This window comes from Leptidea sinapis, chromosome 4 (assembly GCF_905404315.1).
Source record: "Leptidea sinapis chromosome 4, ilLepSina1.1, whole genome shotgun sequence".
NCBI lineage: Eukaryota > Metazoa > Arthropoda > Insecta > Lepidoptera > Pieridae > Leptidea > Leptidea sinapis.
Genome location: NC_066268.1, coordinates 6859702 through 6879167, shown reverse-complemented (window position 1 = coordinate 6879167; position 19466 = coordinate 6859702). Strand labels below are relative to the sequence as shown.

The window sequence follows — 19466 nt, the reverse complement described above, 5'->3', positions numbered from 1 at the left end:
GCCCTGAACTCGGTGCATAGAATCAGAGCGTCATCTGAGGGGTCGGCGCGGGCGACTCAATCGAAAAAGGCGGGGCATCTCGCCTCGCACTTTGACCTTGTCCTGTGGCCGATCGCGTCAATTAGAATTATTGCTTTAAATACTTAATAAATACGAAATACTTATATTCTGTTGACCATTTACATGCGTCTCGGCTGAAAACTGAGTACAAACTCAACTCGCGCGGAATTTTTACCGCAGTGCGTGATAGTTGAGACTCCGCACGCGGATTTAGGCAAGAAAATTACGCGCGGTTAAAAACCCGCAATGCGTCCTAAGCCTCATCTGTCAGTTGTCATATGTAAATTTTTTTGATTGATTGAGATTTGACTTTTGATATCACTTTTCAGTTTTCAGTACTGCTTTTGACTTTTGAGTTTGACTTTGAGTTTTGAGTGTGACTCACGAACTTGATGAATAAAAATAAACATTACAATTTACATTTTAAGCCTTCCCAAAATAAATATACTATATAAAAAGTTCTTATTGTTTTCTATTTCATATATTATTCCTTGCTTATCTATTAAATATGGGGTTATTTGGAAAATCTCCAGAGCGAAATCCCAAGGAAATGGTTGGTGCATTAGTTTTTGAGAAAAGTTAAGATAAATATAGTTATATATAATAATAATAAATAAAAAATATGTTTTAAGGTAAATGAATGGTCTCACAGGCTACGGAAAGAAGGATATAATTTAGATAGACAAATTAGAGGTATAAATTTTTTTATTAATGTACACTAAAATTACACCCATTTTTACAAGGATATTTTATTATTCTTCTCTACTTTCACCATATCTATACTGATATTGGTGTCCCATTTTTCAGCAATTCAAAGAGAAGAAGATAAAATAAAAAGATCATTGAAGGAAGCAGCATCAAAGAATGATAAACAAGTGTGTACAATATTGGCAAAAGAAATAATCAGATCAAGGAAGGCAATAAGTAAAATTTACACCAGTAAAGCACATTTAAATTCTGTACAGATGCAGATGAAAAATCAATTAGGTATGTGCACATTTTTCAGTACATTTACATACAGTTATCATCTTTATAGAGTCTATCTGAAGCTTTTAAGGTCGAGCCAGTAAAACTTCGTCTTTAAAATAAGCGGTTTATTAGAATTTACAATTACTTCTCATATTGCTTCACTTAATGTCCGAATATGGTATGAGACGGCAACCATGTCAGGTGACTGTTGAAGCTCGACCGGCTTGCTGATCGTTTGTGTTAAAAACGTTAGTAACCGATTGACAACTTACTGAACAAAGAGGTGGTTAAGTTGTCAGGAGGCAGATTAGAGAGAACCAACATTGTCTATGGAATTAGAGTATAATTTTATTTTATTTTAAATCAATTGATATAGCTAACTATATTGGTTGTATGGTAACTGGTATAAATAATATATTGTAAGTAACTTAATATATTTTTTGTATTGATATTAGTATATGATTAAGAATGTGAGTGTTATGAATGTGGAAAATCTTTACCTATGGAGGACCAGTGTTGTTTTACATATTTATAAATTTGCATATGTTCCTCTGTGACTTGTTGACCTTAGTTATTGATGGGTTTTAAATAGTGATGGAGGCAAGTGATCCGGGCCACAGATCAATATCTTTTGAATAATTATAATAATCATTAATAAATGAGGGATAAACTTTCCGATATGGACCATCGATTTAAATACCCATATTATTTTGTCGATAGTAGTCACTAAATGAAAGCGTTTTGCAAAGTTTTAGGTTGTGGAAACTTACGGCTCATGAGATCCTTTTTTGTTTACTTTTCATACAAATGACATACTCCGTTAGCTTTCAACATTTGACTACCATGGCTTCTCCAAAGCCCCATGCTTCTGTGTCTGAAGAGTTGAGTGAAGTGCAAGTGTTGGATTCAAATGCGCTGCTTGTCACAGCCTCCTCTTCTGAGCCATCTTGATGATTAAAAGTGAAATGAGGTTAAGTACTTAATTCAAAGTTACTTATTTTTTAGCAAAAGTGGCACCAGAATTAAAATAAAGTATTGATGCAAATACAGAGATTACTAAAACCTGTGCTGATTATAGGTATACCAAGCTAAAACTTATGTGAAAACCAAATCTTTTTCCAGAAACTAAAGGTAGGTTAGGTTAAGTTAGAACATTAATACAGCCCAGCGGCAGGCCGGTTAACAACCAGTAGTTATTCTAATACTTCAGATTACATACTTCATATATTGATGGACCATATGGGAAAGTATAACCTGAATGAGTGTTATAATCTCTGAAAAAAAAAAATAATATAAGTCTTATTGTTTGTGTATTAAATATGTAATTTAAAACATATTGACATTATTTTTCAGCCACATTAAGAGTAGCTGGAGCCTTATCGAAATCTACAGAGGTAATTAATTTCCAAATAATATTATTTAGAGGCTTTTTTTTATGGAATAGGAGGACAAACAAGTGTACGGGTCACCTGGTGTTAAGTGATCACCGCCACCCACATTCTCTTGCAACACCAGAGGAATCACAAGAGCGTTGCCGGCCTTCAAGGAAGGTGTACGCGCTTTTTTGAAGGTACCCATGTCATATTGTCCCGGAACAACCGCACAAGGAAGCTCATTCCACAGCATTTTGTAAATTTTGCTTTCAATCTTTTAATTCGCAGGCTGGCTGGGCTCAAAACGGTCAATAACATATTTTTATTTGTATAATTGAGGGGGAAAAAATGCAATATTGTATTTATCTTTATTATTTATTTTTATCTTTCGGTTGCTGCTGATGATGATGATGTCTTTATATAATACTTAGGTAATGCAAGCTATGCAGGCATTGGTTCGTCTACCTGAAGTGGCTCATACTATGCAAGAAATGAGCAAGGAGATGATGAGGGCCGGCATTATCGAGGAGATGCTGGATGAGACCATGTCTGCAGTTGAGGATGAAGAGGAAATGGAGGAAGCGGCACAGAGTGAGGTGGACAAGGTAAGTGTATACCATTTGAGAAACATCTCAAGTTAGAAACAATCTCAGTTATCAAACTACTACGATTGTTTTCAGTATGAAGACATGGTTGAATAAAATATGTTGGTACTTATGTATTTGCTTTACACAGAGTAATTTTTTCTTGAGAATTGAGAAAAGAGAGGCTAAAACTTGGTTTATTTATTTCATGATGAATTGGTCTTTGTAAATTGCATAAAATGTACAAAATAAATGGACTGGGTGTAGAGTATTTTTCGGAGTTGTCATAGGTGGTCATGTCTAATTTTTTTTTTAAAGGTGCTCTGGGAGTTAACACAAGGGAAGCTAGGTGAAGCGCCGGCGCCTCCGAGTGCTGTTGCGGCACCTTCCACCAGTAAGCAAACGGAGGAGGAACCGGATGAAACTGAACTAGATGAAATGCAGTCTAGGCTTGAAGCTTTGCGATCGTAATGAGGGTAGGCTGAAATTATATTTTTATTTTAGAAGTTTCCTTAGGCTTTTAATGTGGAAAAGTGGACGTGGATGATGTAGTTTTACGACGGCAGTAGGAACGGCTAGAGTCCACTGGATTCATAACACACTCAAATAGAAAATTGAAGTGAAGTAGGTGTAGTACAGGGTCTACTTTACAGTTGATACCTAACCTAATCAACTGCAATAATAAAATAATTTTCTTTCTTTCTTTCTTTCAATAATTGCGTATGAGGAAATTGACATGAGATGTCGCTCTTTTATTCTATTTTGAATTCTGCTTCTTTAAACAACATCAGCTATCCACGCATTCCTTCTATCGGCAACTTCTGCAACACGAGGGGCCGAGGGAGTTTCACTTACTTATACGTATTACGTTATGTACGGTAGCTCCGGTATAAAATTGAGCATAATTTTATGCTCCATGCCTCATTAACTACTACCTACAATTTGCCTAAGTGGAGATATCAGTGAGTCCGTCTGCATGGATATGCTAGTAATAAGGATTCCATATGGTCTAAAGATTTACAAATGTCGAACAATTGCACGCGAATGGTTAGCTCGCCTATGAACCTAGCAGCTTCTCGTACGCATGCACACACACCCTCTCACACAGACACACGCACACACCCTCTCATGCATACAAGAACACATCTTCCCTACATAGTCAGTTATTGTGATTTTTATAGCTTTTTAGTTACTGTGCAAAAGTGGAATCCTGGTGACTATGTATTTTATTTGCCGTATTTTATTACGTACCACAGTACGTAATAAAATACGGCACCAGCTATCCATAACCAAAACTTTTGTCTCCCCTGTATTTTTTAAGCTTTCGTTGTATTGTAATTTTGGTTGTCGATAAGAAAAGTCTAGCGCTCTACAAAGCGCAGATACGACATGGGTAACTTCAAAAAAAGCGCGTACACCTTCCTTAAAGGCCGGCAACGCTCCTGTGATTCCTCTGGTGTTGCAAGAGATTGTGGGCGGCGGTGATCACTTAACAACAGGTGACCTGTACGCTCGTTTGTCCTCCTATTCCATAAAAAAAGATATTTTTATTATTGCATGTGCGAGTGCTTAGCACTCGAAGAGTCAAAACAAAAGACGAAAAGGTACTTCTTGTGGTAAGGTTCTTCATCAGATGAAAACAAATTGTTATCTCTGTATATTGTTATAAAAAGACCCCTGGACTTTTTCTTCGTTTTTTTATCGCAAAACTTAAGTAACTTACGTTAATTTTTTAATTAAACAAATTTATTTATTTTCAGGATTTGGACAGAAATCGAAGTCACGAAGTATTTATTTCACGCTTTAAATATTGTTAAAACTGCGTATGATATTCAAGACATAATGAGACAAGTGGTTGTGGTCGAAATAGGTATTTAAAGATAATGCTGGGCAATCAGATTGTCAATTAAATTGTTCATTCTATATGAGATGTTGATGAATTTCTAATCGGATGTTAGAATAAACAGTTTGGTCGGCGCAACACCATAAACTTGTACATATTGTATTAATAACCTAAAACACATCATCAGTTTCATACATACAGTCAGTTTTGCGAGGAACTTCTTGCATCGCACAGCCACTTTGTGGAATCGATTACCGGTTGCAGTTTTCCTGAACCGATACTACTTAGGAACCTTCAAGTATTGAGCATACTCCCAAGACCCTTAAAGACCGGCAACGCATTCCTTGACCCCTGGTGTTGCAGATGTCCGTAGGGCATGTGAGTCTCTTTCAGATGCCCTCTCTTATATAAAAAAATATGGACGATGCGGGATTAGAACTGTAAGTACCTACCGCTAAAACAAATTCAAATATGCTTATTAAAAATAGGAAATAATATCACTTATTGAAAGTCAAAAACTGTCGCTCATTCCAAAAAGTATGCCTCAGACCTGAGAAGAACGGGCGCAACAAACTCTGCTGGTTTTATTAAATATGTAAAATGGTACAATAAAATTAATTATTTAATAGCCCTTTGGCGGTCGCTCCATTCAAAATCGGTGGTATCAATCAGAAAGTAATTTATGTTACAGTAACCTTTACCACACAAACGTTTTTTAACAATTCTTTTGAAAGTCGTAACACATTTTGTTTTGAACATTTTCTAGGATCTTGTTGAAAAAGCATAATATACTAAGCCAATCCAATCCGTAGTCCAATACCCACATCGTTCATAAGTTTTAGTATGTTTGTTCTACTCTCTTCAGAACCGGGAACACCCGCTGTTGTGGAGTGAGTGTTCAATCAATTCCACTCAAAGCTGTGGAATGAGCTTCCTTGTCCGTTGTTTCCAGGACGATACGACATACGGACACAGCGCGTACACCTCCCTTTGATTGCTGGCAACGCTCCTGTGATTCCTCTGGTGTTGCAAGAGAATGGGGGCGGCGGTGATCACTTAACACCATGTGACCCGTAGGCTCATTTGTGCTCCTTTTCCATAAAAAAATGAGATTTTGTCTCATTGCGAATGTATTGTCGGCAGAGATTGTCACTGAGAGAGCATAACAAATGTTAAAGTCAAAGTCAAATATTCTTAAATTAAGCGGTTTTAAATCGTCACTATGAATATTTAGATCTATTTGAATTACTGAATCTACCTTATGTTTGGAAAAAGTAGAGCTTGTGAGAAGAACATACAAGTAACTCAACGGCCACACTTCTCAATCAAATACAGTATTCAAAATGGCTTTAATATACAAAACAAATTAGTTTGTAAGGCGCTCCAATATATCCAATATATGAGTCGTGTTTAAACAATTTCATATAAATCAATCAATCAATGAAATTCTTTATTTGCATATAAACATGGTATGTTACGATGGTATAATGTTACAGTTTCACATGTTGCGCCAGGCTTAACTAGGCATGCAAATTAATTTAATACAGTAAATAGTATAAGGTAAATAACACATAACAAGATTAGATGATATATGTCTACACTACTAAAAAATAATACAGAATTACAGACTCACATAATAATAAAATAATAACAGACTAACATAATAATAATAAATATTGTCTAATTAATTATTAACAAAAAGTTTAACATTTTATGTTATGACATTACTCGCGTTCAGAAATTCATTTATCGTGTAAAATAGTCGCTCACTTAACCAGTGTTTAAGTTTTTTCTTAAAAAGTAATAATAAATAAATAATAAAAATAAGTAATGAATAATAAACTGTTATTTAACAAAATATGGCTAACTACTATTGCCTGAAAGGCTGGGCTGTATAAATATAAATTATCGTGTATTGGATGCATCAACCTTGTTGTTCTGTTGTTTATTGCTTGACTTGTAACACATATTTAACAGAATCTTTCAACTTTGGAGGGTAACGATAGAAAGAACAATCACTGTGTATCAAAATTGGCCGTTAAAAGCTAAACTAACTTTAAATTCGAGCGGCCCTACAGTGTTAGGTAAATTTTTAAAGGAAGCGATCATTTTATATCTTTTTCATATTTAAATGTTAAGAGTTATATTATGTGTTACTTCCTCTAAGATCAAGATAAAATTTGTTACGTATTATCGGTAGTACATAGTCTAATGGCCGTTCCCAATATACTATCTACAGATAGAGATAAATTACAACCTTCTACTGTCAGAAATTAGCTGTCAATAATCTGAAGCTGTCCCAATACACCCGATAAGTCATTCTTATCGCCTTATATTAACAAGCGTGAATTGCAATTTCCATACAAACTTCTATCGCTGGTAAGCTATACGTCCTCCCATTGACAGACAGCGTGTACGGATAAGGTGAGTTACCGTCAATAAGTTTATTGGGACGGAAAAGTCGACGATAGTTACGATTTTTATCTCAAGTAGGCCACAACCGGAGATAGACTGAATATTGGGAACGGCCGTAATACTATGGTTTTATTTAGTTGTATTTTAGTCTACTGAAGACGCATTACCTGATGTGGCGCTTTCGGATGTGACCATCTCTTCCCCATACGTGATTTGATGTTATTTATAATATACTTATAGGTAGTAGGTATTGTTGTTAAATGAAATTCACAGAGTTGTATGTGTTATGTAGGTATTGTTATAGATATATATTAAACGAGTGTAATCACTACACAGTCCCATACAATGGCGATGCCAGGAACGTGTCAGACTAAAATATAATCGTTATATTAGGATAATGCCTTCGTATTCATGTGATATGTGTGCCGAAAGTGCGTCATTCATTTCGTACAAATGCGGAAAAGTTATATATAAATGTATTAGGTAGGTATCTACTATGTTGTTTAGCAGAAAAAATTATGAAATTCCATTAGAATTATAGAATAAAGTCAAGCCACACAGAATAATACAAGCAAAACAAAAGAATTACAGAGGTTAGAGAAAAATAATGAAACAATTCCGCCAAAAAAATCTTAAAAGCAAAAAAAACATAAATATATTAATGTATAATGTTCTAGTGATGTTTTAATTATTTAAAAGTACTGTGTAGCAGTCATTGTTATCAAAAGTAACTGCCTCAGCGTCATGATGCCTTGGTATAATACCAACACAGCGCTGATTTTCAGTAGTCCCCTGGTGACCCATGGAGTAACTACTATATCCAAACGTTTTGCGTTTTCTTGAGTATAAATTCCGCCAATATTTGTCTTCAAACGATTCAACTCGTGTGTCGCCTCTACACGAGGCATCCTTAGGAGATATTGACTCGCCAAACTGGCACGAGACTCGTCGAGTCGAATATTGGCGGAATTATCACTCAATAAAACTCAAAACGTGTAGATAGTTATGGATTTCCGTAAAATAAGGCCTACTACAATAAATTTTCGTAACTAAGGTACTTAAAAAACGTCCATATTTTTTTTTACAGTCACATTTTTTTTGTCCAGAATATAAGTACATAAATATTAAAATAATAGTATTTTTAAGTAAATAAAATAAATTAAACGTGTTTTCTAATTTGCTATCTGATAGCTATATTTTACAACAGGTGTAACAATCGCAGAGCCGTCGCGTGCCATGCAAATAATATCAACATTAATAATTATGTTTGATACGCTAGTGATAAGATCTAGTATGCCTAATTTATACTTTGATAAAAGTGACATTTGACTAAAGTGAGTGATTAGTAATCGGCTTAGTACAATAAAAAGAGTGTTCTATTTTTTTTGCGAATAGCCATGCCCCAATGGTATCTTTAATTTTCATTTGCAAATCGCAGCGTGCCTACCTACCTATAGGAAACTTGAGGTAATAATGTGGTGACGTATTTATTCCTAACTAAATAAGCGCAGCAAACAGTTTAAGCAGAATATCTGCGCCTATGTCTTAAGGTCTGTTCAAACTGAGGCGAATAACGGGGACGCGGTACGGAAGTCGCTCGCGCCGAATATGTCATCTAACTTGTATGGACATGTTCAAATTGACGCGAGTAGTCGCTCAAGTTGAAGCGAAACAAGAGCGGTACAGTTTGATCTCACAATGCATGATGTTACTCCACTGAAGAACCAAAAATGACACGCGGGAAGTCGCGTTAGTTTGAGAGGCTAAGCGAGCGAGCGAATTACTCTAAAACGCGTCCCGCGTCCCACGCGTTATTCGCCTCCGTTCGAACAGAGCTTTAGACGCTCGAGTAGTATATCTCATGCTCTCAGCGCGAGAGTGAGGTTGATTGTCACGTCTCGCCCCTTCGCGTCCTTTGACTCACGCCCGAAAAGCCGACACGAAGCGAAGCGCCAGCGAGGCGAGACGAGGGAAGATGAGGGACATGAGCACACCGATCCTCACGCTCGCACTGCCGTTCCATCGTGTAGCCTGTTGGGGTCTGGAGCGGGCATCAAAGGAACTAGGAGCAATTTCCCCTGTGCTAGCACTCCGGCCAAGTGTAGGTATAAAGAATCGACTATACTCAAACATTCCTTCCGTATATTATTATTTTGTTGTATTAGACACCACTCACGTTGCATATTTGAACTCATTACTCACAATAATCAATACTAGCCTTTAGGCATAGAAGTCCGTGCCAGGTTTCTTTCTGTGCTTGATGTGTCGATAGTACGTCATGGTATGGTACTGTGCAGTAGAGACACGTTAAAGATGTAATTATAAATTATGTTCGTTTAATTTTAATTAAATTTACTTTGCCGTTTAACTATGTCACATTGTTATAGGTATTCCTTTTTATAATTTTGAATTACGATTTGTTATACGGATATTCCTATACAAAAATATTTTAAGGAGGTAGTTCTATATTTATTGTTTTTCTTCATTGAAACCATGACATGCAAATGGCTTTAAAATTTGAGAGTTTGTAACATTTTTACTTCAGATCGTAGGTAGAGAGCGTTTTCGTGAAAATCTATTCTTTTACTTTCAAAAATACAAACGACTTTCTGGATTTTATTATTTGATTTATAATTTGCAATCGTGTAGTCTATTGTTGGTTTCATTTTTATAGAAAATATTGTTTCAATGATCATTTCCAACAGCATAATGAATGGGTCAAAGAAAAAAACTATTGACACTTAAAAGTACCTACTAATCCTAGATTTACTTTGAATTTTCTTATTTACGAGCTTCATAAGCTTAACAGATAATTGTTATAATATTTGTATATAATAAATTTTAACACAAATAATTGGTTTTTATTTTTTCCTCGTGTGAGATGAGAAATATTTAATATGAGGGTGACAGTTTTTATCGATTAGGTATCTATTCATTTGTCATTTGTTTTACGACTTGGCGGCAAATTTAAAATTGTTTGTGTCCCGTCACCATGAATTTGTAGCTGTACCTACAACCAATAACATCAATTAATACAAATGTCTAATATCTAACTTGTAACGTAATAACTTCGTAGCATTATAGTCGTAGAAATATTAATCGTGCATATTAACTGTTATAAGCGTATGCCAAAAGATTCGTTCTTAAAAGAACATATTATTTTATTAGCTCTTATAAGAACCATTTCATAATGTTGTACATCAAGTCATATCATAGAATCATGCAGATCACCAGTAGTCATCTCATCGAAGTACAAGCATCGTCACGTTCTCTCGAAGACCGCAGATATACATACTCACGTGATCAGTCATATGCTCCGCGTTACACAACCTCACAGCAAGGCCGAGCGTACTCTACTAAAGCGTCGTGGGGTCGATCACTATTCATTCAATTTATTCAATGAGCGACAGAGTGGGTGCTCAATGCTCATTGACATCGGATGATCGAGGATCGATGCGAGTTTACACACGATCGCTGGCCGGCTTACTGCATTAGTTTTAGAGCGAGATAGAATACATACCTAATATTATTCTCAATTCTTATCGAATGAAACGTTTAACTATTGGTCAAAATGTAAGCTTTAGTATCGGTGTGTATTTTCTAAACTTGTAAATATTTTTTAAGTAACAATTGTAATTGGTTAACTAGTTTTAAGGATTTTGTATATATACGATATATATCTGAAGTAAAATATATAATATATCTTCCACATATTCCTCACAGTCTTCATACTACTCAAGCAGTTTTTTATTTAATCTCCAAACGCTCAGTCTCTAAAAATTTTAAGCGAGAATCGATGATTTTTTTTATTACTTTGGGTGTCATTCCTTTGTCGATTTTAGGCCTATAACGATGGAGTCCCTCTCGTGCCACTGTTTACAACTGATTTTAATGAGTTTAAACGTGGTCGCACTAATCTCACCTATCATCTGTGTGAGGGTCGGCGACGATTGTTATCTAACATCAGTGTTTTGCGGCGCTAAATAGAGACTTGATATAAGAGTGACCTATCAGCTGATCAAGACAATCTTAAGTATTGGTATGAGTCGTACACACTTAGATTAATAAAATATACTCAGTGAAGTCGCCGAAATTAAAATCGAATACAAACCCGCATCAGAACTACGAATCGCATTATACTTACACGTCAATAGTAACAGTTCCAAAAATTATTTAATTTTTTTCCTAAAATCTAGCAACATTACACCCACGAAGATGTACGTGTGCATACAATGCCACTACGCATAACACGCAACCTCACGTTGTTTCTTTTGATACAAAATATATATATATATATAGCAAAAACATACTCAGAGTGCCCACCGTGAGTGCACAAAATCCTCCATGAACATTCATCGGTCAGGTAGCTTTGTGCCCGGTGGATACCTCATTATTTGACCGAGGCCCAAAAACTCCGCAATCGTGATTGGTGAAATAGTTGACTGATTTAACTGAGGTGACTCAAATGCTGTGTCCGAAATAGTTACGGATGACGAAAAGTGGATTTACTCTGTTATGATCCCGAAATCAAAAGATAGTCTGCTCAGTGGGTGTTACATTCGGAGGATTGGATCTTTGTTTACCAGGATAACGCCTCGTCGCACACCGGCAGGCGAACGATCGACTATTTGGCGACGTCACACCTATTTTTATTTATTACCCAAAATAAATGAAAACTTCGAGGAAAATGTTATGTACGATGAGGGAGCTGCGTTTTAAAAGGCCTACGAAGAGACCCCGAAAGAAGGCCAAAGTGCTTTTCTTAGTGGTTCCATGTGACGCAGCGATTTATTGACGTGAATGGGCACTTTTTTGAAAAGTCTAATATAACTATAAACTGGTTAGTATATTCTGATTTTCTAAGAACAGTTTGACCCTCGTATTGTTATATAAAGTCGTTTGCGACAAGCGTTTGTCGACTTGTATATTATGTTTTATTGAGTAACTTATATATTGTTCCAACTTTTATTTTAAACAGTCACGATCAAAGTAACAACAAAAGCCTTAATAGAAGCCCAAAACTGGTACTAATGGGGCATGTCTAGAAGTGCCACATTGTTAACCTTAAGTGGAGCATACATGTGTTGGGGGGTTCCACAGGGCTCAAATTTAGGCCCTTTTTATCGACCTACATATAAATGATCCAACAACATTTATTGAGTAGTTACACAATTTTCCTTTCGTGGAGGCTTTCGCTATGCGCCTTTTTCTTCCATGGAGCTTAAGTGTCCCATGTTTCAGAATGACAACGCTATATTGCAGTGCCAGTCAGATTTTTTATGTTTTCTAGAATCTAGATGGCCATAGGGTAAATCACTTACAGTCAGGTGGACCATAGATTATTTTTCTTGAACATTCACATTCAACAACATGTTCCTTCTTCTGTTTTTATTGGTTTACAAATGAGTCAACTTTGCCTTTCTAAATTGCAGCAATATGATATCTATCATATCTAGACAGGTTCTAAAGTATTACTGGGTCTATAGTAAATTTGGTGACGTCGCTGAATTTCTTGCAGTTTTTCAACTCAACTGTATAAGTATTCACGATTTAACAGGCTAAGTTCAGCTGCTTTTACAGTCAGTGAGCACATTCGTAATCTTACAGAGAAACAAGACAGGGCACTACGTATTTCAGTTATTTTGAAAAGTATCATGCCCACAGAATCTACCTTGGGGGAGTGTACGCTGATATTGAACAGTTATTTTATAATTATAACAAGATAAAAATAAACCCTTTATTTTGTATCCCCGTAGACCCAATTATAATGCCCACACAAGCGAAGATGCGGGCAAAAATTATCTTTAAATTCGAATATAAAGAAAAAACTGTCGATTTAATAAAATATATTGAATAATACTCATAATATCGCTTACAAACAAAACAATGTATACTAGGTAGTAGGTATCACAGTTGGTTACAACATTTTGGTGGACAAGTCTAAGTCTAAGTGGAGCTCTTGTATCGATTCCTTCTTGAGCAGCGGTTTTCTATCAATCTCCTTCACTTTCTTCAAATTCTTCTTTTTTGCTAACCTGTGGAACATTCAAGAGTTTAACTTCGGGGTGCTTATTACAGACTGTTAACACTTATGATATATATATTTAATACATCTTTCACAGGCTTTATATCTTCTACCTGGCCAAAAATTAATTTATTCTAAATGTTACAGATACATTATTAAAAATAATGAAACCAGTCAAAACACTCATAATCATACCCACACACTCACTCAAACACAGAAGTAAACAAAATATGTGTTGGTACTAATTTTCTCTCTTTACATGACAGGACATACCTGGTTATATATCACAATAATATTTTTTTTTATTATATTATCTAGCTATTAAAAGTGATGTAATATGCTGTAGATTTTATGAACTATAAAATAAATTCAAATGTATGTATTCAAAATAGGATGTGATATCACTTATTGAAAGTCAAAAACTACAACCTATTCCAAATAAGTGTGCATCAGACCTGAGAAGAACAGGCGCAACAATCTCAGCGGGCTTCATTTCTTTATAATAAAAATATTACCTGTTCTGGACCCCGTCAGGATGCTCCATCATCTTGATAATGAGCGCCTGGTCGGAGGAGTCGAGCGGCGCCACGGAGATGTCGCGGACGGCGCGGAACTTTCCGCAGTTGTTCAAGTGCTCGTTCTCCAAACGGAAGAAGTTCCAGATGAATCGCCTACAAATATATATATAGACTGCACCATCGTACAAGATAAAATGTAAAACTCATTGTAAAAGAAACTTTTTAAATTACATGGCAGCCATTTTGAAAATTAGCCATCTTGGATTTTATGGCAGAAATAGAAACTGAAAAAGTAACATAAAGTAGTTCCGGATACATTTGGTTGTTTTATCCAGCTATCATAGTTGCGGTTCGGTTGACGCAGTTTTAGAATATATCGAATAATCCGGGCTGACGTAGATTTCGAGACAGACTGTCATATTATATGAGTCAACTACATATATTTTTCTGTTATATATATATATAATTAATTATTAATATTATATTATATATATATATATAATATAATATTAATTATAATATATATATATATATATATTATTAATAATTATATTTTATATATATATATATATTATTAATAATTATATTACATATATATATTAATAATTATACATATATAATTCTCGTGTCGCCGTGTTTGTTACCAAATTCCTCCGAAACGGCTAAACAAAAAAAAATTGTGTGCATATTGGGTAGGTCTGAGAATCGGCCAACATCTATTTATCCCTAAATAATAAGGGTGACCCAACCCTAAAATTTTTATTTTTTATTTTATTATGATTCAGCATTAAAAAATACATACATAGGGTATTCAATACATATACAATAGGATTGCAAGATGGCAATCGATTAACAATTATTGTAGTACGATAAATTTTATGTACGATAGTTTTGGTAGGTCTGGGAATCGGCATTTGCACAAATTAAATTTGAAAACAAAATTTATGAAATTGGCTCAGTTTGCTCGCACGAAACGCGAGAGGTCGCGAGATCGAGTCCCGCATCGTTCATAAATTTTGTTTTCAAATTTAAGTTGTGTAATTAATCCAAGAAGTGAGGGTTTGTATTAGTGTTAACAAAGAATTCGTTCTGTATAAAAAGCAATAAAAATCAATTAAATCATCAACAAAGAAGCAAAGTAAAAAATACATAATGGCAAATGATTACAAGGGACGGGACATATTAAATGCATTATTATACTTTTATTTTTAACATTGAGGGTATTCGTAAATTCTTTAATTAGTAATGTTCTTATGTCTTGGTACATAAATGCTTATGATTTTGTTGTTTTTTACAGAATTCATATAAGTATGTACACTTAAATCGTTTTCTTTTTCTTTGATATTAGATTTTAAATTAAATAATATTGTGTATTTTAACGGACTTTGTACACGGCTAAAGTCGAATGAGTTATTGTTTGTACAAGAATTATTATGATATTGTATACGTAATTTGTTAATAATATTATAATAAAACATTAATAAATTATAGATATTTATATTGTTCATATTTTTATGAATGTTTCTCTCTGGTTTCTATCATATCAGTCAGTCAGATCGCGTCGTAAATCAAGCCGCCAATCACAGGATCCGTCAGTCTTCGCGTTCGCAATATGGCTTCTGTCATTGCCTGTCACTCGTAGTAGCGTAATATTTGTTATTTCTTCTTCATTCATCACTTCTGGGATTATTGACGACGATTTATGGACGATGCGGAATTCAAACCCGTGCCTTACGGGGCCCCAGTGGTCCACAACTAAGCCAACAAATTTGAGTTCAAATTAATTTGTATATCACCCAATTACCCGCACGTTTTAGGTGCTATCGAGTAACAACGCGCTTTCGGGTTGGGACTAGCATTGGTATTCAATGGCGGAGCCCTACGCCCTCCACTCACCGACAGTCCACTAATTGTAGCAGAACCTTCGCTAACAACTTTTAAGTTAAGACATTTCGCATTATACCATTCTTTACTTGCTCTACAGTCTACACTATTGTTACCTTTTAGTATAAAGACGTGTTGGAACTATTTGATTTTAGTATTTTATGCAACAGTTGTAGAAGAAGGGTCAAAAAACGTGAGTGGCGTGGGTTGCCTGCGGCTCACAACGCAATGAATAACGCAATTTTTTGATCTAGTTGTACAACGCATTCAACATTTTTCTACTAGGTAATTTAATTTATTCATAAACAAAGAAATAGCATAAGTTTTCGAGTAGCCGCTTAAATGGGCAGGAAATGTATTGTGTACATAGGTACATCTCTGGTGAGGTTTTTTTATTTTTACTTCAGTTCAAAAGCAAAGACAAAAAAATGTGCACCCATCCAGCCAACGCGGAAAATGTAAAAATTACATATAATATACTGCAGAATATACCTTACTGCATTATTTGCACAGACTTTTTTTTCTTAAGTTGATATTAAAATGTTAAGTCTAATGCTTAAAACATGGAAATATTATATATGTAATAATGTTATGTAACCTACCATACCTAACCTAGATTTAGTTGCCTGTCGCACCATAAAAACTGTGCTTTTTTGGTGACATTAAAACAATGTAGCTTATGGTATAGAGTAGACTTTTTCAAAGACACTATTTATCTTATTATATTCCATACATACAGTTTCGATATTTATGTAGTACCTATTAAGTAGATATTTAGTTACAAATTTTTTTTATGTAACGAAACGTCCTATATAATCTCAAAATAAATCTCATTTTAGTGTAGTAGGTACCATGTTGAATTTTTCGGAAACCGTAATATAATATAAGGGAAACCTGTTCTTGGCATTATTATTTATTTATCTAATCTGTAATATGCTGTTGGTTTTCTTTATTAAGAAAACAATAAAGTATGTATTTATTTATTTATATTAGTGATGGTTTTATAAATGACAGATAAAAGTAGAGGAATAGGAAACCAAATAACGCACCTGATAACTTCCAACGGCGCAATGATGGAGACCATAGTGTCCGGAGATACAATCTTGTTCTCTGTGAGCAGGAAGGCCGGCGCCCAGATGAACCGCAGAACGAGATCCTCAATGATCGCGAAATAGTAGTACTGGAAGCGATACATTGTCCATTACTAATTTTAGTACTGGGGCTGAATAGATATATTCAAAAATGGTCGTAAAGAGTCGATAGCTGGTATTTTTATTTCCTCAAAATAACTCCACTTTATGCGAAGAAAAATTGCTTTAAAGTTAAACGGTAAATAGTCGCGCCAAAAAGGGAGCCGCCATGATCGTGACGTCATAATAACATAAACAAAGAAATGTCAAAATGTCTAAGTGCAATTTTTATTGATTTTACTAAAAATAAAAATGACCTTTCATAGTCCGTATCGTTAGTGTGTTGCTAAAAACAAATTTGAAAATATAAATAATTCTCATGTTTTTCGAAACAAATTAGTATTGAATCCGTATTTCTTATGGTAAAAACTCTATAAATAGCATATTTTTATAATTTAATTTTGATACATGAAACTGACCTATTTTGTACAAAAACTTATATACGATACCCGATTCGAATCTGCAAATCTGGACACATCCGGCGTTTTGACTTTTGAATTGAATAATTTGAATCTTTAGTAAAGAGGTCTACTAATTAATAAATGATATGTATACAGTATTTTATTATGTATAAGTATGTTTTGATAAATAAATGTTATTACTACACGGCCACATTATCTCTGGATCTCGCTGGAACGTGAAGCCGCCCCTCCCGTTCCCCTTTCACCCCCTTGCCATCGTCCTGTGGCGTACGTTTGCAGTTTCATTACCGTTAGGTACATGTGATATTCTCGTTATGATATTACGTTGATCTTGTTCGAGTGGACACCACTGACCACGCACGAGCCGCGCTACGCATTCGTGCATCATTGTCGCACGTGGTTTATACTACTTCTTTCGCATCATCGTAGTGCCAAGTGAAGTGCTTGTCTGAGGAAAGGGCTGACCAGTATCAGGTGAGTACTTCAGCCACTTGGCGTTCTATGTTTATTGATTGTGAACAGGCCAAACCAGATTACCCGCAACTGCACATAACCTGGACTGCACATTACACCGCACCCCATTTTGACTCCCTCGTATCAACACACACACTGCATACACCCTCAAATACAACCTTACACACACACACAAAGATTCCTATTATCTTATTTTGTTAAATTTATTTTCTAAGTAACGTATATATAGTAATTGTAAATCTGGCTTGTTAAATCATAAAATGTTACTTCTTTTGTTTCACACCAATATACTGTGATCAGTTTTGGCTTAATTTTTCTACTTTATATTATAACTAGCTGACCCGACAGACGTTGTGCTGCTCATAATAAAAAAAAACTCTTGTGGATGGAATTTTGGAAAATTCGTTATAGCTGTACCTCTATTCGGTGAAAAGAATATTCCTACCAAATTTCAAGTCTTTAGCTCTAATGGTTCCAGATATATAGTGATGAGTGACTATATATGTGGAAATCTCTTATATATATATAGATTATATTGTATATAAATTATGACGCTGTAGATTGCATGAAAATAAATAAATAGTTCTGTAGTTTCTGTTGTTCTGTCTATAATAGATTTATCAGATAAATAAAGTCATTTTTTACTTTACCCACATTCTCACATCATTGATTTTTCATCATTATAATAATTATCAGCATCACAACACAACACCTTTACATCAATCTATGATAGGGAAAAAAATAAATCTTTGTTTTTTTAATAATAATAATATCCTAGTGATGCTTGTTTTGCACACAGTAACAAAGCGACGATGTGACGTCATCGGCGTTTAGTCCGGACACTGACCTGTATAAATACCACTGGACAGGTTGTGCCATATGTTTGACGGCAAATTTTAAAGTGATCCTTATATTACATCGTCTCAAACTTTTTCGTCTGTGTGGTAAATGTCGCGTGACGGTCGGGCGGCTCTTATAGTTCGCAGCAGCTGACCGTGTAGTGTATAGACTCATTTAGTTTAATGTAAATTTTGTTATACCCTTAATGGTATATTATTCCAAAAAAAATTAGTTAAATGTCTCTATAATGTGAAAAAAAAGTTTCACTTTTACAGTGGTTTCATAAAATCACACAATCCTTTTTTTGAGCCTATTTGAATCGTCTCTCGCGAGCGTCCAGCAAACTAATTTTGACGTAGGTATCATACAAATGGCTGCAAAGAAACATACAATACTCTGAAGTATTCTTACATTTTGAATTAATTTCGTTAGTTTTTCGTGTTATTTATACATCAAGATCAACGTAATAAAGTACACATTTTTTTTTAGTAAACAGTTTCCCACCATCTATCGATGTTTGCTGAGGTTGTCATCACTAGTTTTAGTACGGCAGACTCTCGCTACATGGCCAACAGCGCCAAAATGGCGAATATCAAACTGGCACAAAAGCACTTTGACAGCCGCCAGTCCAGTGGTATTGGAAGCTCGGCCTCCACAAGTGGGTGCTGATGACTCACCCCGACGCTGTAGACGATCTCGTCGCGCAGCAAACCGTTCTCGGCACCCGCACCCACTGACAGCAGGCCCCAGTCCATCTTCACGTCCCACGTGTACGTGTAGCACGACGACACCAGCTGGCAGCCCAGCCACGCGTACAGGAACGGGTTGTCGTAAGGATCGGCGTAGCTCGCTGCAACATACGCATAAGT

The 19466-nt window shown here is 35.3% G+C and overlaps 2 protein-coding genes across 3 annotated transcripts in view; one reads left to right on the top strand and one right to left on the bottom strand.

The window, feature by feature from the left end:
* Positions 1-427: 427 nt before the first annotated feature.
* LOC126979825 (charged multivesicular body protein 3) lies at positions 428-10098 on the top strand. Its single transcript, XM_050829385.1, has 7 exons — positions 428-613; positions 693-753; positions 868-1047; positions 2383-2423; positions 2834-3007; positions 3305-3462; positions 4747-10098. The coding sequence occupies exons 1-6, from the start codon at positions 569-571 to the stop codon at positions 3455-3457; spliced, it is 654 nt and encodes a 217-aa protein (XP_050685342.1). The 5' UTR covers positions 428-568; the 3' UTR covers positions 3458-3462; positions 4747-10098.
* A 2975-nt stretch (positions 10099-13073) lies between these two features.
* LOC126979712 (xenotropic and polytropic retrovirus receptor 1) overlaps positions 13074-19466 on the bottom strand; it is a 35217-nt gene continuing 28824 nt past the window's right edge. For both annotated transcript variants that reach the window (XM_050829183.1, XM_050829184.1), the window contains 4 exons: positions 19275-19447; positions 16721-16851; positions 13785-13940; positions 13074-13279 (listed from right to left, as the gene is read on the bottom strand). In XM_050829183.1, coding sequence (XP_050685140.1) covers positions 13162-13279; positions 13785-13940; positions 16721-16851; positions 19275-19447 — 578 coding nt within the window. In that variant the 3' untranslated portion in view covers positions 13074-13161. The remainder of the gene's footprint in view (positions 13280-13784; positions 13941-16720; positions 16852-19274; positions 19448-19466) is intronic.

Bases quoted from the DNA above. Each gene is read 5' to 3' on its own strand.
- LOC126979825 (XM_050829385.1), top strand. From the start codon at position 569: ATGGGGTTATTTGGAAAATCTCCAGAGCGAAATCCCAAGGAAATG. The intron at 1,048-2,382 runs GTATGTGCACAT...ATTATTTTTCAG, and splicing joins GCAGATGAAAAATCAATTAG to CCACATTAAGAGTAGCTGGA. The intron at 3,008-3,304 runs GTAAGTGTATAC...TTTTTTTTAAAG, and splicing joins CACAGAGTGAGGTGGACAAG to GTGCTCTGGGAGTTAACACA.